The sequence below is a fragment of the Trichomycterus rosablanca genome, chromosome 21 (assembly GCF_030014385.1).
Source record: "Trichomycterus rosablanca isolate fTriRos1 chromosome 21, fTriRos1.hap1, whole genome shotgun sequence".
Taxonomy (NCBI): Eukaryota; Metazoa; Chordata; class Actinopteri; order Siluriformes; family Trichomycteridae; genus Trichomycterus; species Trichomycterus rosablanca.
The window spans coordinates 3305090-3330756 of NC_086008.1; the positions used below are offsets into that span (position 1 = coordinate 3305090).

General features: G+C 42.1%; 1 protein-coding gene across 1 annotated transcript; it reads left to right on the forward strand.

Moving 5' to 3' along the window:
• The first annotated feature begins 3642 nt into the window (after window positions 1-3642).
• rasl10a (RAS-like, family 10, member A) lies at window positions 3643-25584 on the forward strand. Its single transcript, XM_063018192.1, has 3 exons — window positions 3643-3858; window positions 20557-20681; window positions 25314-25584. The coding sequence occupies exons 1-3, from the start codon at window positions 3643-3645 to the stop codon at window positions 25582-25584; spliced, it is 612 nt and encodes a 203-aa protein (XP_062874262.1).
• Window positions 25585-25667: the final 83 nt, after the last annotated feature.

Sequence of the window (25667 nt, forward strand, 5' to 3'; positions counted from 1 at the left end):
TATTTATCTTCACTTTTACTTTTGCACATGTAATAAAAATTTAAATAATTATAACAATAAATGAAAAGCATAACGTCTCTAAATGGGAAAAGCTGCTAAAACAGTGAGTTAGCCAATGTTTGGCCTACTGCTTTTCAATGAAATATTTAGTATACAGAGGCAAAAAGTTATAAAATGGAAACTTTAGACTTTATAGACAGTATACTACCATGTTACGAGGCCAGTAAGTGGCTAAAAAGTTCACTTCCCCTACTATTGTTTTACTATCTCACACTTAAACCAGTCTGTTTTCTTTTTTGTCTCAAGGCCTTATATGTATATGTTTACAGATGTATGTACAGTGTATCACAAAAGTGAGTACACCCCTCACATTTCTGCAGATATTTAAGTATATCTTTTCATGGGACAACACTGACAAAATGACACTTTGACACAATGAAAAGTAGTCTGTGTGCAGCTTATATAACAGTGTAAATTTATTCTTCCCTCAAAATAACTCAATATACAGCCATTAATGTCTAAACCACCGGCAACAAAAGTGAGTACACCCCTTAGTGAAAGTTCCTGAAGTGTCAATATTTTGTGTGGCCACCATTATTTCCCAGAACTGCCTTAACTCTCCTGGGCATGGAGTTTACCAGAGCTTCACAGGTTGCCACTGGAATGCTTTTCCACTCCTCCATGACGACATCACGGAGCTGGCGGATATTCGAGACTTTGCGCTCCTCCACCTTCCGCTTGAGGATGCCCCAAAGATGTTCTATTGGGTTTAGTCTGGAGACATGCTTGGCCAGTCCATCACCTTTACCCTCAGCCTCTTCCATAAAGCAGTGGTCGTCTTAGAGGTGTGTTTGGGGTCATTATCATGCTGGAACACTGCCCTGCGACCCAGTTTCCGGAGGGAGGGGATCATGCTCTGCTTCAGTATTTCACAGTACATATTGGAGTTCATGTGTCCCTCAATGAAATGTAACTCCCCAACACCTGCTGCACTCGTGCAGCCCCAGACCATGGCATTCCCACCACCATGCTTGACTGTAGGCATGACACACTTATCTTTGTACTCCTCACCTGATTGCCGCCACACATGCTTAAGACCATCTGAACCAAACAAATTAATCTTGGTCTCATCAGACCATAGGACATGGTTCCAGTAATCCATGTCCTTTGTTGACATGTCTTCAGCAAACTGTTTGCAGGCTTTCTTGTGTAGAGACTTCAGAAGAGGCTTCCTTCTGGGGTGACAGCCATGCAGACCAATTTGATGTAGTGTGCGGCGTATGGTCTGAGCACTGACAGGCTGACCCCCCACCTTTTCAATCTCTGCAGCAATGCTGACAGCACTCCTGCGCCTATCTTTCAAAGACAGCAGTTGGATGTGACGCTGAGCATGTGCACTCAGCTTCTTTGGACGACCAACGCGAGGTCTGTTCTGAGTGGACCCTGCTCTTTTAAAACGCTGGATGATCTTGGCCACTGTGCTGCAGCTCAGTTTCAGGGTGTTGGCAATCTTCTTGTAGCCTTGGCCATCTTCATGTAGCGCAACAATTCGTCTTTTAAGATCCTCAGAGAGTTCTTTGCCATGAGGTGCCATATTGGAACTTTCAGTGACCAGTATGAGAGAGTGTGAGAGCTGTACTACTAAATTGAACACACCTGCTCCCTATGCACACCTGAGACCTAGTAACACTAACAAATCACATGACATTTTGGAGGGAAAATGACAAGCAGTGCTCAATTTGGACATTTAGGGGTGTAGTCTCTTAGGGGTGTACTCACTTTTGTTGCCGGTGGTTTAGACATTAATGGCTGTATATTGAGTTATTTTGAGGGAAGAATAAATTTACACTGTTATATAAGCTGCACACAGACTACTTTTCATTGTGTCAAAGTGTCATTTTGTCAGTGTTGTCCCATGAAAAGATATACTTAAATATCTGAAGAAATGTGAGGGGTGTACTCACTTTTGTGATACACTGTATGTATATATTGGTTATATATGTGTATATATAATGAATCTTAGCTAGAACAGTGATACAGTGGCTGCTTAATAGTCAGGGTACTAATAGTAATCAGAGGGTTGCCTGTTCAAGCCCTACTACAGCCAGGTTGCCACTCTTTGGCCGTTGTAAGGCCCTGAAGCCCATAATCGATGGATTGTATTTGGGGTCACAGTTGTAAGGTAAATGATTTTCCTGGGCTGTTTCTGTTAGGGGTCGACACAGCAGATCATTCCATTCTGGTCTGCATACGCCAAATGTTCTTTCTGACACAGTCCTTATTTTTTGGGCTTGTGACCAGCACTGAGAACACACACGTTTGTTTTATATCTCTGCTAACTGTAGGTGTTTGTATTTATAGTACTGTTTTATCTGCACTGTGTATATTGTTTTGTCTTGCTTTTTTGTTCTGTGTTGCATCCTGAGCGTAGAGAAACATTGTTTTGTTTCAGTATGTACTTGTTTAGAGCTGAAATGACAATAAAACCTCTCTTGAACTCTTGAAGCACAACTCCCAATGGCCAAGTTCAGACACTCACACTTTTACTTTTGTTAATCACTTTTGTTTTGTCTCTGTGTTTTAGCACATAATGCTTGACTTTTGAGTCTTAACTAGAGATAGGTGAGATAGAGGTACGGTTAGGGTACAGATAGTAATCAGAGGGTTGGCTGTTCAAGCCCTGCTACAGCCACGTTGCTGCAAACATAGTGGTTAATATGTGGTTAACAATGTAAACCTTTACTATTCAGTAGACTGTTGAAGAATTGGGGTTTGGACTGTGATTGTGATTCAGTAAGCACCATCCTAGTCGCTCGCTCTTGGTCCAGTGACACCTGGAAACATCAGGCACAAGGCAGAAATGCATCCTGGCAGGGATGCCAATGCTAAAGGCATCCACATCCCAACACACACTCAAACCTTGGTGCAGTTTACAGAAGTCACAGCTTCTGCATGCTTTTGGAAGGTGGAAGGAAATCTGTGTACCTGGAGGGACTAGATACTTAAGGGTTAGATAATTAATGCACCGTGCAGTTTGGCATGTTCTTTACTTCAGGCTGCAGTCATGTGCCGCGCGCATTTTCACGCGCCTATTAATTGCGTCAGCGCGCGGAGAGATGCTGTGCGCGTTCATGCGCGCTCTCAGTCAGGACCCGCACACGCGTGCACCGTGGCTGATAAGTGCGCTTAAGTGCGTCTCTCCCGGAGAGGACCACGCGGTGCTCGGAGCTCTTTGATGTTTAGGAAGGAGGAGCGATGCGGAGACCAACAAAACGCGTTGTGCTCAGGCGTGTGAGTGCGCGCTGGATAGTGCGGGCATTACGGAGCGTGCGCCAGGATTTAGAGCAGAATTTCGGGAACCTCGGGAGTATCTGGAGATTTTGTGCAGCCTGGGATTTTGTAATGCGTAAATTGTGAGGACATGCATGCACCCGTTTGGCGCAAAACGGTACAGCGTGCGTGTGCGCAATACCAGCAGTGATTACACGTGCGATGGCTTGAAGCTGTGCTTGTGAAAGACCTTTGGGTGGGATTTAGCCTGATGTATCGTCTTGCAGGGAGAATGTGCTGAGATGCACATGACCGACGCGATGATGAGATGATCCTAGAGCTCCCGCACCCTGACTGATCGGTGATTTCGGGATGGTGGAAACGCTGAGTATTGCGGTGATCGGTGCGGCCGGTGTGGGTAAAACCTCCATCATCCGACGCTTTGTTTACGACGATTATTCGGAGTCGTACAGTCCTACTCGTGCCCGACGCGTGTACCGACCCTCGGTGGTTCTGAACGGACTCATGTACGAGCTGAAGATTTTGGATGTCCCGCCAATCGCCGCGTTTCCATCCAGTCCTGCGCAGGTAATAAACCCGCCTATCCAAACACATGCTGCATTGATGGAGAGCTTTAATCACCTGATGCAACAAAATTGTTTCACTTTGGGAAAGTAAAAGGATGGAATTGCTCACAGTTGACTACTAATAGATTCCTACTCTAGTTTGTACAGTAGTGCTGCACCATAATAGCTGTACTTATGATTATTTAATTAAATATAAATATAATACATTTCACCCTACATATTCTAACTGGTTTCATGCAATAATACTATTTATTATTATGGTTTTATGTTGGAAGTAGGGTTGTCAGATGGTCAGGCTTTGTTTTAGCAAGATTGGGGATTTTTGGGGGAAAAAGGTAGCATACACAGCATTTCTATTAAACAATACTTACAATTTTATCTAAAAAAATAATAAAAAAAACATCTCAGACTGAAGCTGATTATAAATAACACATCTGACATTTATTTAGTTGTTTCTTTTTCATTTCATTTAGGAGCCTGTAGCAGCAGATTCTCCAAAATCATTCTAATACCACCTGGTGCCAGTGCTCTTGTGCTTATGAATATTGTTTTTTTTAAACCACTGCTTTATCCTGGTCAGGGTCATGTTTGGTCCGATTCAGTCTGATTGGACAGGTCGCCAGTCCATCACAGTGCACACATACACACACTTAAAGCAATTTTTTAGTAGCTGCAATTGGCCTGACTGCATGTTTTTGGACTCGTGGGAGAACATGCAAACTTCACAAAGAAAGGAATCAAATCCAGGCAGTTGCTGTGAGGTGACAGCGCCACACACTGCATCACTGTGTCGGCCTTTAAAGTCACCAATCACAGTATTTTGCGAGATGGAACCATTAAATGTGACTTACTCAGTGACTTACTCAGGCAGAAATGCAGCAGGACATCTAGAATTTATTCACTTTATAACAGGGCTGACAACAAACAGCGAATGTTAGTGATGTGATGCAATAAATTTAAGGATAGTGTAACTTTATGCGTATGAACAATTAAGGAAAAACAGCTCACAGCTTGTGATATATTGGGGTGTAAAATAAACGTGACATCTGGAAAAAATCAGTTTGATTAGTGCATGAACAGCCAGATACAGTCTAGATTCTCTAAGTCACCACGTGTGTCTTAAACCACATACTACTGTACTCAGTATAATGTACTGTGTGCTAAGTCATTACTACACTGTGTTGGAAGGGTTTGTGGATGAAGGTACAGCCTAACGTGTTGTTTCAAAGGGAACTTATTAATTCAACTGACTACTTGATGCAGAAGTAAATTATTCTAACTCATTACTGCTGAAATCCAGTATTTGAGTCTTCAGCAGTGCTGACAGCCATTCAGGCGTCTACATACAGACATGACTGGCTGACCCGTGATTGGGTTCTATGAAGGAATTTGTTTGGGAACACAAGCTTTTTTTATTGGGAATAAATGGGTTCATTAGAAGATGTTTAAATAAAAAAATCACATGTTTCTCAACACAGGAAGAAAAATTTTACCTGATGGAGTGCTAATGATTAGGGTTGCCAGGTACATTAAAAACAAGATCATTTCCAACCTGTCAACTATGTGGACACCTGACCTTGAACCTGGTGGACATTGTTAATAAAGAGGTGCCCCATCCCCTGTCTATAACAGCTTTTTTACTCCTTCTACAGACTATTGCAGTGCATCTGTGAGACTGTACTTATTTAGATAAAAAAACAGCATTCATGAAGCCAGGAACTGATGTTTTATAAGAAAGGGACTGTGGTCAGGGCTTTGTGCAAGACAGATTTCCACCGCATCAAACTGGTCAAACCTTTCTTTGTGCAAGTATTACTATAAGTGGAAAAGACTTTTCCCAAACTTTTGCAGCAAAGCATAGAATGTATAGCATAGAATGTATTCTGGTATCCTGCTTGCAAGAACTGTGGCTGAAATTTATTCTGAATGTAATAATAAGAAGGGCTGGACACACACACGTTGGGCCAGATTGTGCAGCTTTGTTATCGTCGTTGCTCACTTTGTTACTGAGTCTCATTACAGCCGTAAGTGCAGAGTCAAGTGCAGATCACAGACTGGTAAGAGGCTATAAAGAGAGAAACGGCACGTCAGGGTCTCCTGTTCAATTCTCAGAAGTAACGAAAAAATCCTTTAATATCGCTAATCTGCGTCTAATGTATCGCTGGAGGCGTTGCCATGGAGACAGTCCCGATCTTCAGCATCAGCACCGGTGCAGGATGTTTATGTCCGAAAAGCAGAGAGGACAGTTCCATCCCTTCTACATTTTTCTCATTCTCTTTCTTCGGCTTTTCTCTTCGGCACAGAGCACAGCTAGAACATTGTTTCGTGTTTGGGAGAGTCAGTTTCGATTTTGACAGTCTGTAGGGTTTTATAATCTCACTTTTACCTTCACCATTGGCTCCTGGGAAAGTAATAATGTCCAACCAACGCAAAACCAATACAACTTTTTATAACTTAAGATGATACTTGAGTACACCAACTGGGTCACTGTCCTAACATTCGATCTTCTTGTTTTAATGCTCTTTAAATCTTGATTTAATGCTATATCTAAGGCTTTATCTCACTTAAACCAGCGACAGAGAGATATTTTAGCCATCGTCTCTCTCCCAACAGACATACAGCCAGTCGGCCAGTTAATAGCAGAGCTGAGACTTGAACTTGAGAGCTTAAGATTTGAACTTGAGAGCTCCAGCACTGTTTCTTTTCTTCAAACAGTTACGTTACTGGACTAGTAATCAAAAAATTGCCAGTTTAAGCCCCACCAGTGCCAAATTGCCACTGTTGGGCCCCTGAGCAAGGCACTTAAAAATGCTTTTCAAGGCCGCTCAGGTGGCGCAGTGCTTTTCAGTATATCCAGTCATAATTGTAAGTCGCTTTGGATAAAAGCGCTTGCAAAATCCCCTAAACGTAAATTTAAACGTAATTGTTGAACCCAGGTGTTCAGGAACCGTCTTGCTGTGAAGCACTCATTTCACCAGCTGCACCACCATGGTGCCACCTTCAAAAGCAGTTTAGGTGCAAATTGCCCCTAAGTATGCATAAGAAGAGATTATGAACTCACCATCAACAAATCAGTGGTTTTATCTTTCAGACACACTGCAAATGAAGATCATTGGTCGCATTTTTTTTAAGAAAGGTTGGAGCAACATAAAATGGGAAAGAAAATCGAACCAGACAAGCTATATAGAGAGAAAACACAGAGAGAGAACGAGACGGAGATAAAAGGAGACGGTGATAATGGACACTGTTGTTTTCCTGTCTGTCTCACCGAAATAACTCCATTAAGCTCCATCACACACATATTTCGGATACTAAAATAGTAATAATAACAATAATGGAATGATCTGGGAAGTCTCTTGTCCTAAAGTCCAATAACAGCCACCCTTCTGGGAGGGCTTCTCACAAGACTTTCAGTGTGTTTATGGGAATTTGTGCCCTTTCACTCAAAAGAGCATTAGTATGGCTGGGCACTGTTCATTCCAGAGCTGTTTAGTGGGGCCCTGGAGGTCAGGACTCTTTAAACCGAGATTTTTTTCATGTCTTGCTTTGGACTAATGGGCACAGTCAAGCTGGAACAGAAAAGGGCCTTCCCTAAACTGTTGCTGCAATGTTGGAAGCACTTAATTTCCTTTATATCATTGATTAAACAAATGAATTCAAAAATCAGAAGGGGCGTCCCTGGTGCTCAGGTGGTCCAGCGGTAATACACGCTAGCACACCAGAGCTGACATTTCGAACTCCATCCGGCTGGGCTGGGCGGCTACATGAACAACAGTTATTCATACATCATAACTGATGCAATTACGACCTCTGCTGGCTGATTGATGGTGCCTACACAGAGTCGAGGAATAACGTGTTGATCAGGGTGTGGCTCTCCGTACACAAAGCTGAACTGCATATGAACTCACCTCGTGCGGGTGAAAAGATGCAGTCGGCTACTACACACGTCCGAGGGGACGTGTGTCAGTACCGGCTCTTCTCGGTCAAGAGTAAAGGTCAGCATCAGTAGAGAGGAAGCGTAATGCTATCGAGTAATTGGGAGGAAAAATGCAACAAAAAAAGGGTGTCCCAATTAGGGGTGGGTTTATAAAATCGATTTTTCGATTTTAATCGATCTTTATTTGAACGATCCGATATCGATTCATATAAATGCGAGATCGATTTTTTAAATACGCCCCTTTTTACGGTGCACACGGAAATCTATTACTATTGTTACCCCCTTTAATTTCGCGTGACCAGCCACTGTTTTTTCATGCAACGAGATCTGACCTGCACATCAGTTTAGCATGGCAGAAGCTCAAGTTATGACCACTACACAACTTTTTGCACTGATTTTCGCTCGGCTCTGGATTCGGGAGGAACTCGGTGTTCGCTCTGCGATCAAAACTCGGCTCTCAATCAATGTGAGAAACAGCGAGGGGAAACACAGGGGAGAGGTTGGAAACAGGTGGTGGAGCGCAATATAGTTTCTATCAGAATACATCAGCACACGCGAGATCGTTCTCTACAAAACAAAATATTTATTAACCTCCAACTCACTACAGAACGATCCATGCTGCTCGTGTTGCCAAATCCACTCAGATTCATTTATTTCATCAGCGCACAAACTTTGATTGCTCGCTACTTGTTGATGTGCATGTTTGGACGTGGTATCATTAAACCTTTCATCACTTCTCACGTGTGTTTTCGTGACAAAACGTAGTTTTGGAGACCAGAGAAGCTCGCCTGTGATTCCCCCTGGTGATAGATGGTGTAGTGTAAAACTCCCCATCGCCGATCAGTCGTGTAGTGTGAACATTACAGTGACCACGTGTTAATCAGAGTGTCGTGTCGTGTAAACTTGGCATAAGCTGTACAACAGCCAGGTGTATGTTTACATTACATTTACAATGTTGTAGCATGTCAGACAAATGAAAGAAAACAGTAACATTCATTTTTTATTATTATTTCATTTGTCTGACATGCTACAACATTGTAAATATAATGTAAACATACACCTGGCTGTTGAATGTTACTGTTTTCTGTTTTGGATTAATTATTTATGTAAACAAAATACACAAATATTTTTAATAATAAATGTTCTTTGTACAATTATCACATTCGTTCTCTGAACATCTTTACATATTTAAACAAAACCTGTTAATGTAACTCAAATATGCCTAAATGTGTTGAATCGAAATTGAATCGAAAATCGAAGATCGAAGATCGAATCGAATCGGGACCTTGTGAATCGGAATCGAATCGATCCAGGAAATTAGTGGCGATACCCAGCCCTAGTCCCAATACTTTTGTCTCTATAGTGTTTAAAGTGTTGAAATGAAAGTCTGTGCTATCTGCCCACGGTCAGGCTGGTGTTTTTGTATGGTAATAAAAACAATTATGCAGTGTGGCACAGCATGGATCGATACTTCCTGAGCTTTCTGAAACTCTGGGACTGAAGTGTTTACTGCTGAGAAAAGGACCCTGAACGTGTTTGATTTCTTCCCGACGATCAATTTCAGCGAGTTTTATGGGCCGATTTCCTTCATCATGCGTTACGGATGATGATGACGATCGTTTCCCAGCCGAGTGCGTGATGATGAGTGGATTTATGGATTTGCCGAGCATCTGTCGCTGCATGTTTTCAACATACTGAGCTCAGTGACACGTGTTCTCTCTTCTCCTGCCTCATTTCTGTCTCCATCTCTGCTTTACTCCCCCTATAACCCTTGATGATGAATTTTATATCACAGCTATGATTCGATTTCTTTATTCTGGTCCGCCTTAAAGGTCACAATTGTCAAGGGGGTTGATTTTAGTTTTGTTTCAGCTTATATTTACATTTACTTTAGCTGATTTCTTATAGGGATTTGAGTGCCAGTATTTTCAGGGTGCTTTGAAGAAAACCCCTAAACCAGGGGTGTCAAACTCATTTTCACCGACGGCAAAAGAGATGCACCGGATTCTCTTCTCGAAGCACAAACTTGCCTCGCATGGAGAGCCATTCACGGATCTCTGCTGTCCCGTTTCATTGTCTAGATGCCATCGACCAGCCAGCAGAGGTCGTAATTGCAGGAATTATGAGAAAACCTTCAGGCCTTTCCTTTTCCAGGACAAGCTGATCACGAGTTTGATGTGGGCTAACATGTTTTATCGCTGCACCGTCCAAAGCGCCCTCCCACTTGTATTTTGAACCTGATTTTGGTTCTGGAAGGTATAAGAAAGAAGGTGAAGAATGATATGTAATCTATTCTTCATACAATGTGTAGTCTGTACTTGTGGATTAGTTTGCATATGCATGAAGGAGTGAGGTGCAAATCCGTACATGCCATGATACCTGCACGTTTAGACTGATACCCTGTTCTTAAACACAGCGTGCAACTTTTTTGCACAGAATGTGACTGACGTGTCTGCGAATGCACACAAAAGCTTAGTACATCTCGCCTTGAGCACAGCTGGAAGATCGATTCACATGTTGGAAGAGTTCATTTCAATTTCCACAGACTGCAGGCACTCTTGGGTATGTTCGAGTTCCCATCATGAACGGATACTCCGGTATAAAGACTCATCGTTTTGGTCTATTTCCTATCTGTACGCTTCCATTCTCTCTGACATCTTGCTGCCTCTGCCTCGTCACTGTTATTGCCTGCTTATCTTCAGTCCGTTTTGTTTTCAGGATTTAAAAGATGACTGACGGCTAAAAGAGGGACTCAGAGCAAGATGAGCTTAAATAAACAGCCTAGCCTGAAACGATTGTAAGGATTTCTCACAGAGAGACGGACGGGCAGCTTTGGCAGCCAAGTGTTTGTTCACACCCAGCTCTAAACCCGTTATCGCAGATTTGTTTTCACTTTGAATATTTAGGTTATTAAATGGACACTTTTTATTATCTTTTTTATGCATTTTCCCCCTTTTTCTACCAATTTAGCGTAGCCAATCCTCTGCTGGGGACCCCGACGGCGTCCAAGAAGGGTGTATATTTGCTTGACACACACTCCCTCAGACGTGTGTGCAGTCCCACCGATCCCTTCTTGTTCACCCGTATTTTGCTGGATTTGGGTGTGAGGTCGTCTTCGTGTACGGAGAGCCACGCCCCGATCTCTGCATTCCTCCACTTACTGTACAGGCACCCTGGGCTACCAAGGTCCTTACACAGTGTTGATAACCACACCCCTAAGTCCAGTCTTTTTCCTGTTCAACAGACTGGAAGCCAATTGTCTGCTGCAGGCATTATTTAATTGTGCCTGCTAGAGGGAGCCCAGCCGAGTGGTAGCAAAGCTGAGATTCGAACCCGGGAGCTCATAATCTCAGCGCTGAGTAAATGAACACTTATATTAATTTAAAACCCTCTGTTTAAGAAGAGACGTCCAGCATAATGAATGTAGTCAGCTGATTCAGCTCTAAATGCCTTGTGTAAATGTTAATGTGCCATGTTTAAAGTTGGAAATGTGTAATTACATTCATTCACTCATTCGTTTATTTCTTTTTCATGTTTTAACATGCCGGTCAGGGTCGCAGTTGGTCCGGCTTCCTCGGAATCACTGGACGCAATGCAGCAACACACCCCGGCCTCAGCCTTCCTGTATTGTCTGTATGTAGACACCCGACCCCTAGATACCAGCAGTGTCAGTGTAATCTAAAATAGTTTTTACTATTTGTGTTTTTATAGCAGGTTTGTTGGGCCACTTTTTCACTACAGTCATATAAATAAGGCTGTGATAATCATATCACAGGCTGTGAAAAGATCCTTTTCCCGTGCAATATGCAGTTTGCTGTAAAATCCTAAATTTAAGGTTTGTGTTTAGCAATTTAACGTTTTTCATTTGCATAGCATATGTAATATGAGGCACAATATGTAATATGAGAAGGCTGTAGCAATGTTTGATGTGTGTGTTTGTGTTGAGTGCATTTTGTTTCCACAGTCAATGAAAAAGTGTCGCTTCTCTACACACGTGATCATCTCTGTGTAGTCTGTGCTGCGCCTCAAAAGAACAAACCAGTAAAGTATTCTGCTCCTTCATAGTTTGTCTATGTAGAGTTTATGTCTTTCTTTATAAACTCAGCAAACTCTAAAGATGTTCAGTTACACCAGCAATCGGTAAAACAAAATGTCCAAGATGTCGAAGTGTAAAGCTGCTAAAAACACGACTCGGGTACCTGAGTTCGGAAAACTCGCAATTCAATTCTGTGGACGCAGAGGGGGAGTTAAAACACGGATGAGAATTTTCGTCTTTCAACTATTAAGGTAGCTGTGCTGTGTATTGTAGCTTCCATTTATTCTATCATTCAGTTTATGAGTGTAATTTAATGACTGCCGTGAAATGTGGCTCTTTTTTTTTTTTAATCCGTGAAAAACAAGGTCCGTAATATTAAGCACATTTTCCTGTGAATTTAGTAAAGCCCTACGGTTAGAAATTCGGCATACAGGAGTCAGGAGATCTGGTCTTCAGGAGTAGAGTAGTTTATTAAGACATGCAGATGTATGGGCGCAGCTTGGAAGACCAACAGAATCTAACTAGACATATTTTGGGAAGACTTTATCTACACAGAAAATGAGGGGAAGAATTAAGGAAAAGAGGAGAAGATTAAGGGGAAAATGAAATGGGAATAGAGGGGGGGGGGGGGGGGGTACTAGAACAAACATTGGGGAAGTGTGATAAAAGGGTGTTGGTTTTATAGTGGGTAATACAGGATACAAGATGGGGGAATCGGGATACAAGTGTCCTTTCAATATACAAAAAGGTGTGAGGAGACAGGATTTAGGGGTATGTAGGAGACGGGAAAATGGAGAAGGTGAGGGGTGAATCTCTCACTACATATAAACAATAACTGGGCTTTATAAAAAAAAATGCAGAATTTGTGGTAATTGTGTTTTTTAAACAGCACAAAAGATGCTGAGACAGGTCCAGTGACTACACTGTCATTACAGCTGACAGTGACACTTTTGTTGAGTCTATGACAAATCCTTGACCATAAACATGGTATCTATTGTCTTAGCTTGGTCTGGCTTTTGAATGCAGACTAAAACCCGCTTTTCCTAAACCACCAGATGCATCTTTACACCGGTCAGTGTCTGATTTATACAGAGAGTCTCGGCTGCTTACGGTCAATAATAGGGACAGTGGTACCCTAGTGGGTAGAGCTTTGGGTTATCAACCGGAAGATTGGCAGTTCAAATCCAGGCTCTGCTATGCAGCCACTTTTGGGTCCTTGAGCAAGGCCCTTAACCTTCTCTGCTCCAGGGGCGCCGTACGATGGCTGACCCTGCGCTCTGACCCCAGTTTCCAAACAAGCTGGGATATGCGAAGAAAGAATTTCATTGTACTGTACACCTGTATATGTACAGTGTATCACAAAAGTGAGTACACCCCTCACATTTCTGCAGTTATTTAAGTATATCTTTTCATGGGACAACACTGACAAAATGACACTTTGACACAATGAAAAGTAGTCTGTGTGCAGCTTATATAACAGTGTAAATTTATTCTTCCCTCAAAATAACTCAATATACAGCCATTAATGTCTAAACCACCGGCAACAAAAGTGAGTACACCCCTAAGAGACTACACCCCTAAATGTCCAAATTGAGCACTGCTTGTCATTTTCCCTCCAAAATGTCATGTGATTTGTTAGTGTTACTAGGTCTCAGGTGTGCATAGGGAGCAGGTGTGTTCAATTTAGTAGTACAGCTCTCACACTCTCTCATACTGGTCACTGAAAGTTCCAACATGGCACCTCATGGCAAAGAACTCTCTGAGGATCTTAAAAGACGAATTGTTGCGCTACATGAAGATGGCCATGGCTACAAGAAGATTGCCAACACCCTGAAACTGAGCTGCAGCACAGTGGCCAAGATCATCCAGCGTTTTAAAAGAGCAGGGTCCACTCAGAGCAGACCTCGCGTTGGTCGTCCAAAGAAGCTGAGTGCACGTGCTCAGCGTCACATCCAACTGCTGTCTTTGAAAGATAGGCGCAGGAGTGCTGTCAGCATTGCTGCAGAGATTGAAAAGGTGGGGGGTCAGCCTGTCAGTGCTCAGACCATACGCCGCACACTACATCAAATTGGTCTGCATGGCTGTCACCCCATAAGGAAGCCTCTTCTGAAGTCTCTACACAAGAAAGCCCGCAAACAGTTTGCTGAAGACATGTCAACAAAGGACATGGATTACTGGAACCATGTCCTATGGTCTGATGAGACCAAGATTAATTTGTTTGGTTCAGATGGTCTGAAGCATGTGTGGCGGCAATCAGGTGAGGAGTACAAAGATAAGTGTGTCATGCCTACAGTCAAGCATGGTGGTGGGAATGCCATGGTCTGGGGCTGCATGAGTGCAGCAGGTGTTGGGGAGTTACATTTCATTGAGGGACACATGAACTCCAATATGTACTGTGAAATACTGAAGCAGAGCATGATCCCCTCCCTCCGGAAACTGGGTCGCAGGGCAGTGTTCCAGCATGATAATGACCCCAAACACACCTCTAAGACGACCACTGCTTTATTGAAGAGGCTGAGGGTAAAGGTGATGGACTGGCCAAGCATGTCTCCAGACCTAAACCCAATAGAACATCTTTGGGGCATCCTCAAGCGGAAGGTGGAGGAGCGCAAAGTCTCGAATATCCGCCAGCTCCGTGATGTCGTCATGGAGGAGTGGAAAAGCATTCCAGTGGCAACCTGTGAAGCTCTGGTAAACTCCATGCCCAGGAGAGTTAAGGCAGTTCTGGGAAATAATGGCACACAAAATATTGACACTTCAGGAACTTTCACTAAGGGGTGTACTCACTTTTGTTGCCGGTGGTTTAGACATTAATGGCTGTATATTGAGTTATTTTGAGGGAAGAATAAATTTACACTGTTATATAAGCTGCACACAGACTACTTTTCATTGTGTCAAAGTGTCATTTTGTCAGTGTTGTCCCATGAAAAGATATACTTAAATATCTGCAGAAATGTGAGGGGTGTACTCACTTTTGTGATACACTGTATATATGACAAAGTATATCTTCTTCTTCTTCTTCTTCTTCTTAATAAACAGAGATTTTTTGTTTGTAGAATGGACATAGCCAGCACAAAAGAAGCTGAGACGGGTCCAGTAAAATTGCTTTAACTGATTGGGGTGGCACGGTGGCTCAGTGGGTAGCACTGTCGCCTCACAGCAAGAAGGTCCCTGTAGATTTTTATTTACTTGTGTTACGAATTTCTATCTGATTTCTCAAAATGAAAAGCTACCATCACTACCATCACATGCATTTCTCAAAACAAGCTTCTAATTCTTCCTCCTTCATGCAAACATTGTTTATAACAGATTGCACATCCTGTACCCGAGTTTAAACGAGGAGTAAGATGACGAGGAAGAGGAAGGTTTGTTCTCTCATAGCTCTGCGACTCTGTACTCCTCTGTACTGAGGATTTGACGAGGAGATGAGACGTTAGGACGAGATTCTATTTTTAGCCTTGCAGGGCTGGTGGTGCATCTAAAGCACCGCAGTCAAGTTTTTTTCTTTCTTTATCAGACTGCTGCACCGGCATGTACACACACACACACACACACACACACACACACATACACACACACTGAGGAGATGTAGGCGCGACTACAGGAACTATCTTTAGTCTGTATGTGCGGACTGGATGCTGCACTTTATTTTTAGGAGGCTCATAATAGATTTTTCTGTTTGTACGACTTTGACAGCAGCTTTAAGCAAAATCCTGTTATCTGCAGTTTATTGTTATTGTTTATTAAGAATTACATTTCTGCTTTCAGCTCATCGTTCTAGATATTTTAGGATGTTGCTAAGTTGACGTTAAGACTCTAGGATATTCAGCTTCATTATGCTGTTGCAGAAATATTCATCAACTGCTAGTCAGGGTCGCGGTGAGGAACTGTGGCATCAAAGCAGGGATACGCTGATACCTGGACAATGCGCCAGTTTATTGAAGGATTTCGGCCACCCCCCCCCCCCCCCCCCCCCCAGACAAAGCTAAGGACATAACTAAATATCAGACACTGATTGTAAAATCTTTTTCTTCTGTGTGCACTATCCATCCGCTTCTTTTCAGTTGCATGAGGCGTTTTTGTATAGAGATCCGTATCACACACAGAGAGTCACATATTACCAAATATCAGACGCTGGATGTATAATTTTGTCAGTTTTGCCTTTTAAGAGAGTTCAGTTAAATACATTGAAGTGTTTTTGGGCAAAGAGGTGTGTGTTACAATCATTCAGCCATAGAAAAAGAATGGTTGAAGAAATTATCAAAACACAAGACTGCCATGAATATAGACAGACAGACAGATAGATAGGTAGATAGATAGATAGATAGATAGATAGATAGACAGACAGACAGACAGACAGACAGATAGATAGATAGAACTCCAGACAGACAGACAGACAGACAGACAGACAGATAGATAGATAGATAGATAGATAGATAGATAGATAGATAGATAGAACTCCAGACAGACAGACAGACAGACAGACAGATAGAACTCCAGACAGACAGATAGATAGATAGATAGATAGATAGATAGATAGATAGATAGATAGATAGATAGATAGATAGATAGATAGAACTCCAGACAGATAGATAGATAGTCAGACAGACAGAACGACAGACATACATATAGACAGACAGATAGATAGACAGACATACATACAGACAGCTAGATAGATAGATAGATAGATAGATAGATAGATAGATTGATAGATTGACAGCTAGATAGATACAGATAGATAGACAGACAGACAGACAGACAGATAGATAGATAGATAGATTGACAGCTAGATACAGACAGACAGACAGACAGACAGACAGATAGATAGATGTGCTTTACAGGTGTGTATACACTAATTTTACATCTTAACTGTATTTGGGACAGTGGTAGTCTAGTGCAGTGGTCCCCAACCACCAGAACACGGACCGCTACCAGTCCATGGGTCATTTATTACCGGGCTGCACAGAAAGAATAAATAATTAGAGACGGTACAAGAACAGTTAAATTTTCGATTCTCTTCGGCTGTTATTGTCCCCAATCACCACTAGGTGGGAGCTGCGTCTCGTTGAAACGAAAATAGCTCAGGATTCACACTGATATTCCATTCTATAGTTATTCTATTTTTAATCCCCCACCCCCGCCAGTCTGTGAAATTATATCTTATATGAAACCGGTCCGTAGTGCAAAAAGGTTGAGGAGCGCTGTTCTCGTGGGTAGAGCTGTGTGTTACCAATTAGAAGGTTGTATGTTTGATTTCCGACACTGTATCTGTATATATAACAATTAAAGGTGTTGTAAATCTGTTGTACAGTAGATTATTATTATTATATCATCTTGGTGAGGGAGAAGAACATTAACGGAAAATTATAAGCTTGTTTGCGTATAATTTGTCACGTCAAACCCACTTTGCCTTATTATCAGGGGCACAAACAAGATGATTCTTTGATTTTAAGTGCCGCAGGAATTACGGTTCGGGAAACGCTCGTCAGGTTAAGAGTAGCTGCTTATTAAATTTGTTTAATAATTCATAGCGTTTGCTCGTTTAGCACACACGTGCTAATGGAAGCGAGCGCTGCATACAAAAGATGAGCTTCAGGATGCAAATCAATCAGACTATCAGCATCTTCACCTTTCAGTCGTTCCATTAATCTAGAGGGTAAAAAAAACAGTGTTTACGGCTTCTGGATCCTCTCACCATCAGTAACGGTGTGAGTGGCACCAGCGCTGCGTACATGTCTGATTGTGTTTAATAGCACAACCTTATGTTTTACATGCATCATGCTCTATCAGACTGTGTGTGTGTGTGTGTGTGTGTGTGTGTGTGTGTGTGTGGCTTTCTCAGAATTGTCGAACTGCTTAATTCTGCTTGTCTCCTCCAGCAGGATTCACCTTTTGACGGATGGATTTAATTTTCCTTTCACACAGTGCATATATGTGTGTGTTCACTATTCATATATTTCATCCATGCTTTGATGGCAGGTACACGTCAAAGTTTTCGTACACTTGTAATGGACATAAATGTCCAGGCTGTCATGTGATTTATGCAACTTTTCTTTTTCTGTGACTGATTGATTGGAACTCGTACTTCTTTGTCTAAAAACAACTTTACCAAAGAGAGCCGGCTCACCACAGGCCTGCTCCGACACGTGTCCAATCTGTGTCCACTTCTTATCACCTCCCACACAAAGCCGTATCATGTACAGAGAGCCAAGATATGCTTCATGTGACCCCCCTTCCCCACTCATCTAGGCACCCAGATCAGTCCCAAAGATGACATGTAGCAGTGGATAGAAACCTCGAATAAATATTTAGCAATAATAATACATTTTAGAGTTCGAAAGCTTTCTTGCAAACTGACAGATGCTGGCTTTCAAACTTTATCTGGTAACAATATAGGAGGTAATTGTCTTGTTTTGGCCCAGAGAACATGATGGTCGTCGTTTGTAAGCTGACTTTTCCATTTAAAGTGAACTGAAGCCTAGAGAATTGAACAGTGTTTCAGGGCTGTCATGTTTATACAAGGGTTTTTGCCCTTTTTTAAAACTCTATTTATTAAGAATTTCAAAAACAAACTCCATCACTTCATTTATTTATATATATATATTTATATTTTATTCATGCATTTTCTCCCCTTTTTCTCCCTTTTAGCTCGTCCAATTGCCCGATTACATCATGCTTCCTCTCCACCAATGCTGATCCCTGCTCTGATTGAGGAGAACGAAGCTAACCCACGCCCCCTCCGACACGTGGGCAGCAGCCGTATGCATCTTATCACCTACACTTTGACGAGTGCAGTGCAGCTCAGCGTTGTGTACGGAGAGACATACCCTGAGAGCACTCTTTTCTCATCTCTGTGCAGGTGCCATCAATCAGCCAGCAGAGGTCGTAATTGCACCAGTCATGAGAGAGAGACCCCATCCGGCTTAGTCCCGCCCATATGAACAACAGGCCAATTAATGTTCACGTGGCCGCTCTGCCTTGCCGGCTGAGGCTGAGCGGCCACATGAACAACAATTGGCCTGTTGTTCATATGGGCAGGACTAAGCCGGATGGGGTCTCTCTCTCGATACTCGATACGATGTATTCGAGATCCCAGTCTGGTTCCAGCATGTGTTTTTTACCGCTGCGCCACCTGAGCGGCCACTCCATCACTTTTCTACATCGTCACCTTCCGATGCATTTTTCCAGCGTCGTACCAACTTTTTAATGCCGTCAGCAAAAAATGTGTTTGGTTGAGTGCATAGTCACTGATGCGCCGCTGCTTTCACATCATCATCACATGAAAATCTTCTTAAAGCTTCTTTGAGCGTCCAAAAAGGTGGAAATCAGATGGAGCCAAATCAGGACTATAAGCGTCTCTCAGTCTCTCAGACACGACCGATTACTCCTCCTCCTACTACACTACACTACACTACACTTATAACCAAAATATAAAAGTGAGGAAACTTTTTGAAGATCCCTCATACTTACTACATCACTACTTGAATTTGTAAGTGCAGCAACCAGTGGTGTTTGACAAACCTGGTTGATCACAAGTATTTCTCAGCTCATGTTGTGATATCAAATTAAGGAAGCACACAGTACTGTTTTTTGAGATTTCTATGATATTATGCACTGTAGAGACTTGCACTTGCTTATTTAGCAGCATTTTTGGAAACCTGCAGGTCTTGGCTCATCCTTGGTCTAACAATGCCTGTGTGACTAGTGGGCTGCTTTTGCAGAACTTATGGAACTCATGTCTAGTAACCCTGATCACAGTGGCTTAGAGGATAATAAAGAAGCTGAATTCTGTTCCAGCTTGTTTACAACGTAAGGTATAAAGATTTGACTTTGACAGTTTGACTTTAATGTCGAGGAACCCCAGTGGTCTTTTTTTTTTTTGGAGTCCTGGCCTTTTTTCTGTTCGATTTGGTCGTATTGAACCTCTTGCAGAACCTTAATAAACACTGTCCTGTTACTCTTTGTATGCTATTGTGAATGTGAGGTCTTTCAATCCTGCTTTTCTTTGTCTTCTCATTCCCCTATAAAGCAATAGGGATTAATTATCTACATTCAGCTCATGGAGGGAAAGCTTTCTAGCCTCAAAAAGGACTGATACGGTATCCTTCAAGCTTATGGGGTTAAGGCATGATAAATAGAAAGGGGGGGGGGGAGGAATAGAGAATTAAACGTGGAGGGAAAAGGGAAGGTCAGCGTGTCCGCTGAAGCTGTTAGCTCCTCGTGGCTCTTGTCCATCCCCCACTGTATTGTAATGTGTAATTACTATGAGTCTATCGGTACCGTTCTCTCCACGATCTCTCAGAAATGTAACAGAGGTTGTGGCATGTTAATGATAATACGGTCCATGAATACTGAAACAGATTCATCCCCTCCGACCGCTGGAGTGTTAAAATCACGGCGCAATCACATATCAAAAGCTGTTAATCATTTAACTCATTATTTGGATCAGAGGTGCTGGAGCGTCCTAATATCCTGGACAGGGCGCCAATCCACCAATCCGTCTGAGGGCTCCTTCAATCCATCCTGTATAGACACCCAGCCGGTTAATAGCACTACTGTGATTCAAACCTAGATCTCAGTGGTGGTGGGCTAGCGTAATAGACTGCTGTGCTACTGCAGAATGCATGCATATTTTGACATTTGAAAGGGACTTGGGAGGGAATTTTAATGTACAGATTTTCCTTTCTCTCACTCTGTGTGTGTGTGTGTGTGTGTGTGTGTGTTAGGAGTGGCTGGATGCTCGCTGCAGGGGGGTGCGTAACGCCAGTGCCTACATCTTGGTGTATGATATCTGCTGTGTGGAGAGCTTTGAATATGTCAAGATGATTCGACAACAGATTGTAGATAACAGGTGAGATATCGTGTACCAAACACACACACACACACACACACACACATTAATTTTATAATCCTTCACTTTTACTTCCATAATCCTGTCGTACTTGTTTACCCATGAAGCCTCTGATTTATTGATTTAATATCAAAAATAAGAATAAACAGAGAGGGTTTTAAAACAGTAGATATTGCTTTTGTTTGGACTGACTGTTCAAATATTTCGTAATACAGTATTAACCCCAAATTAAGGATTTATTGGTTTTATTATGAAATCATTTATTTATATATGTATTAGTCCTGCTACAGAACTCTATCTAATGTCTAGTGGAGTCCGTGTGTTGGCAGCTTATTAGGCGGACGGTCTTAATCTTCTGGCTCATTGATCTATACACTGTGTTAAGTGCTCTGCTTGCTTATATAAACGATAATAAGAGTGATTAATAAATCAGCAGCCACTTCTAATCATTCACAAAATCCAATTACAGAATAGTTTGCTGATTGAATGAGTAACAAAGGATTAAAGTGGCCCGTTGTACCATACAGTCGGTGCTGTACACAGCCAACACAAACCCACGAGCAAACACTCAAACAGGAACGTTTATACTGCACAGTGATGCATTTATATACCGTAGATTTACTAACCTGTGCAGCATTATTTACATGCTGTATACATACACCGATCCGCCATAACATTAAAACCACCTCCTTGTTTCTACACTCACTGTCCATTTTATCAGCTCCACGTACCATATAGAAGCACTTTGTAGTTCTACAATTACTGACTGTAGAACATCTGTTTCTCTACATACCTTTTTAACCTGCTTTCACCCTGTTCTTCAGTGGTCAGGACCCCCACAGGACCACCACAGAGCAGGTATTATTTAGGTGGTGGATCATTCTCAGCACTGTAGTGACACTGACATGGTGGTGGTGTGTTAGTGTGTGTTGTGCTGGAGTTTTTAAATACCGTGTCCACTCACTGTCCACTCTGTTAGACACTCCTACCTAGTCGGTCCACCTTGTAGATGTAAAGTCAGAGACGATCGCTCATCTATTGCTGCTGTTTGAGTCGGTCATCTTCTAGACCTTCATCAGTGGTCACAGGACGCTGCCCACCGGGCGCTGTTGGCTGGATATATTTTGGTACCTACTGTGTAGTGGTCCTGGGAGAGTCCTGACCATTGAAGAACAGCCAGACTACAATCAGTAATTGTAGAACCTCAAAGTGCTTCTATATGGTAAGTGGAGCTGATAAAATGGACAGTGAGTGTAGAAACAAGGAGGTGGTTTTAATGTTATGGCTGATCGGTGTACACACTTCACCACCTTTTTCTCTTTCCTTCCTTTTAGTCTTTACAAATATAATTTAGCCAGGGTAATACAAACTCTCTCTCTCTCTCTCTCTCTCTCTCTCTCTCTCTCTCTCTCTCTCTGTGTATGTGTGTGTGTGTGTGTGTGTGTATGTAATGAGGTGGTGGTGTGTAAACATTAGTTGCTGATAGATTGTGTTTGCTGTGCTAAAATGACTCTGCTCACTTCGATGTGATTTGTTCAGTTTCTTTTTCCACTAGTCTTACATATTATCTTTCCCCCATTCCAAACCCTCCTCTCATTTTCTCTCAAATAATTTTCCCCTCCTTTTCTCCTTTTCTATGTTTTTGTTTTCTCTCTTCTCTCCATTTCTCTATTTCCTTTTCTCTTCCCTTCTTTTTTTCTCTTCTCTTTCTCTTTTCTTATTTTCTCCTCTTCTTTTCCCCACAATTATTATTTTCCCTTACCCTCTCATTTTTTTCATGCTCTTTTATTTGCTTGATTTACTTCTCAACTCTTTCCATCTGTTTTCTTTTCCTTTCCACAATTTTCTTTCATTACTTTACATTTTTTCTTCTCCCACTTTTTAATTTCCTTTTTTCCTTTTCTCTGTTTCTCTACTTTTTTTCTTTAATTTCTTATTCTTCCATTTTTTATTTTTGTACTGTTCTGTCACTTTTTTTTTACTTGTTTTCTTGTCCATTTTTTTTTTTGTTTCTTTCTTTTTTTTTCTTTTTATAAAGACATTACAGGCAAAACACATAACTGTTTTCAATACAGTGCTTTTAACCTTTTTCTTTTTTTCTTAAGAACATCAGGGAATACATTGCACTCTAGACAATAGCACAACATAAATAATCATTTGAATTCCATTGCGATCAAAAGAATAAACCTCTAGGTTTTCACCTTCTACACTCATTCTTGTTATCACATCTGGTCTCATTTTTGCTAAATACTCTATACTGCTTTTTAAATACATCCATTTTTATTTTTACTTACTAAAACTACTTACTAAAGTTATCTTCTAATTAGCGTTATGGCCTTCAGCTGTCTCCTGGCTAGAAGATTGATATTGTTTAAATGGAAGGACTTTGCTCCACCTACATATTGCCAGTTGTTTACAGAAATCACTAGTCATCTCAAACTAGAGAGGATTAGATACATTTTACAATATCTGGCAGCCCTTTCTGGCACATATTGTGGAGGTAGGGGCTAACGGCGCGACGGTATAATTAACATATGTACAGTGTATCACAAAAGTGAGTACACCCCTCACATTTCTGCAGATATTTAAGTATATCTTTTCATGGGACAACACTGACAAAATGACACTTTGACACAATGAAAAGTAGTCTTTGTGCAGCTTATATAACAGTGTAAATTTATTCTTCCCTCAAAATAACTCAATATACAGCCATTAATGTCTAAACCACTGGCAACAAAAGTGAGTACACCCCTTAGTGAAAGTTCCTGAAGTGTCAATATTTTGTGTGGCCACCATTATTTCCCAGAACTGCCTTAACTCTCCTGGGCATGGAGTTTACCAGAGCTTCACAGGTTGCCACTGGAATGCTTTTTCACTCCTCCATGACGACATCACGGAGCTGGCGGATATTCGAGACTTTGCGCTCCTCCACCTTCCGCTTGAGGATGCCCCAAAGATGTTCTATTGGGTTTAGGTCTGGAGACATGCTTGGCCAGTCCATCACCTTTACCCTCAGCCTCTTCAATAAAGCAGTGGTCGTCTTAGAGGTGTGTTTGGGGTCATTATCATGCTGGAACACTGCCCTGCGACCCAGTTTCCGGAGGGAGGGGATCATGCTCTGCTTCAGTATTTCACAGTACATATTGGAGTTCATGTGTCCCTCAATGAAATGTAACTCCCCAACACCTGCTGCACTCATGCAGCCCCAGACCATGGCATTCCCACCACCATGCTTGACTGTAGGCATGACACACTTATCTTTGTACTCCTCACCTGATTGCCGCCACACATGCTTGAGACCATCTGAACCAAACAAATTAATCTTGGTCTCATCAGACCATAGGACATGGTTCCAGTAATCCATGTCCTTTGTTGACATGTCTTCAGCAAACTGTTTGCGGGCTTTCTTGTGTAGAGACTTCAGAAGAGGCTTCCTTCTGGGGTGACAGCCATGCAGACCAATTTGATGTAGTGTGCGGCGTATGGTCTGAGCACTGACAGGCTGACCCCCCACCTTTTCAATCTCTGCAGCAATGCTGACAGCACTCCTGCGCCTAGCTTTCAAAGACAGCAGTTGGATGTGACGCTGAGCACGTGCACTCAGCTTCTTTGGACGACCAACGCAAGGTCTGTTCTGAGTGGAACCTGCTCTTTTAAAACGCTGGATGATCTTGGCCACTGTGCTGCAGCTCAGTTTCAGGGTGTTGGCAATCTTCTTGTAGCCTTGGCCATCTTCATGTAGCGCAACAATTCGTCTTTTAAGATCCTCAGAGAGTTCTTTGCCATGAGGTGCCATGTTGGAACTTTCAGTGACCAGTATGAGAGAGTGTGAGAGCTGTACTACTAAATTGAACACAACTGCTCCCTATGCACACCTGAGACCTAGTAACACTAACAAATCACATGACATTTTGGAGGGAAAATGACAAGCAGTGCTCAATTTGGACATTTAGGGGTGTAGTCTCTTAGGGGTGTACTCACTTTTGTTGCCGGTGGTTTAGACATTAATGGCTGTATATTGAGTTATTTTGAGGGAAGAATAAATTTACACTGTTATATAAGCTGCACACAGACTACTTTTCATTGTGTCAAAGTGTCATTTTGTCAGTGTTGTCCCATGAAAAGATATACTTAAATATCTGCAGAAATGTGAGGGGTGTACTCATTTTTGTGATACACTGTAACTTTAATGTGATGGTGTTTTCTGTTTTGATTTATTATATACTGGCTGTGTTTTAAGTTTACATACTCATGTCTAGTCTGGGGGGAAGGGGATTTGGTTCCTTATTTTATTTTCTCTTTGTTGCTATTTTTGTAAAATTGTATTAAAAAACTAAATAAACAGACTTTGATTAATAAAAGTTATCTTCTCAATGAAATAAATTCCTTTTGTTAGTTCTATCCAGTCCTCTATAGTTGGTTCTTCTGATTGTAACCATTTCCTGGTTAATGCCTTTTTACTAGCACAGCCAATAAATATTCATCTACTTGTCCCATATCAGGGTGAATAAATCCCATTTTTTCTGTTTCAATAAATTTCTCTTTTCCTTTTTATTCCTTTTTCCTTTTGATTTTGTCTTTCTTCTCTTATCTTGACTCTTTTTTCTTCTCTCTTCCCGTCTCTCCTCTCAGAGAGGCCAGCAGCAGTGATGTCCCGATCTTGGTGGTGGGTAATAAGAGGGACCTGCAGAGGCACCGGTTCACTCAGCGGCGCGCCATCTCCGTGCTGGTCAAGAAGACGTGGAAGTGCGGCTACGTGGAGTGTTCGGCTAAGTTTAACTGGCACGTACTCCTTCTGTTCAAAGAGCTGCTGGGCATCGCCGTGGCACGCGGGATGCGCCACAACCATACTTCTATTCGCCTGCAGGGGGCACTGCAAAGGAACCGCTGCTCCGTCATGTGACCACACAGAACGGACACAGGGGTCGAGCTGTTGGGATGCTTACTGTAGCCAAGGTTTCCTGGAGCCGAGGGAGTGGAGTCTGT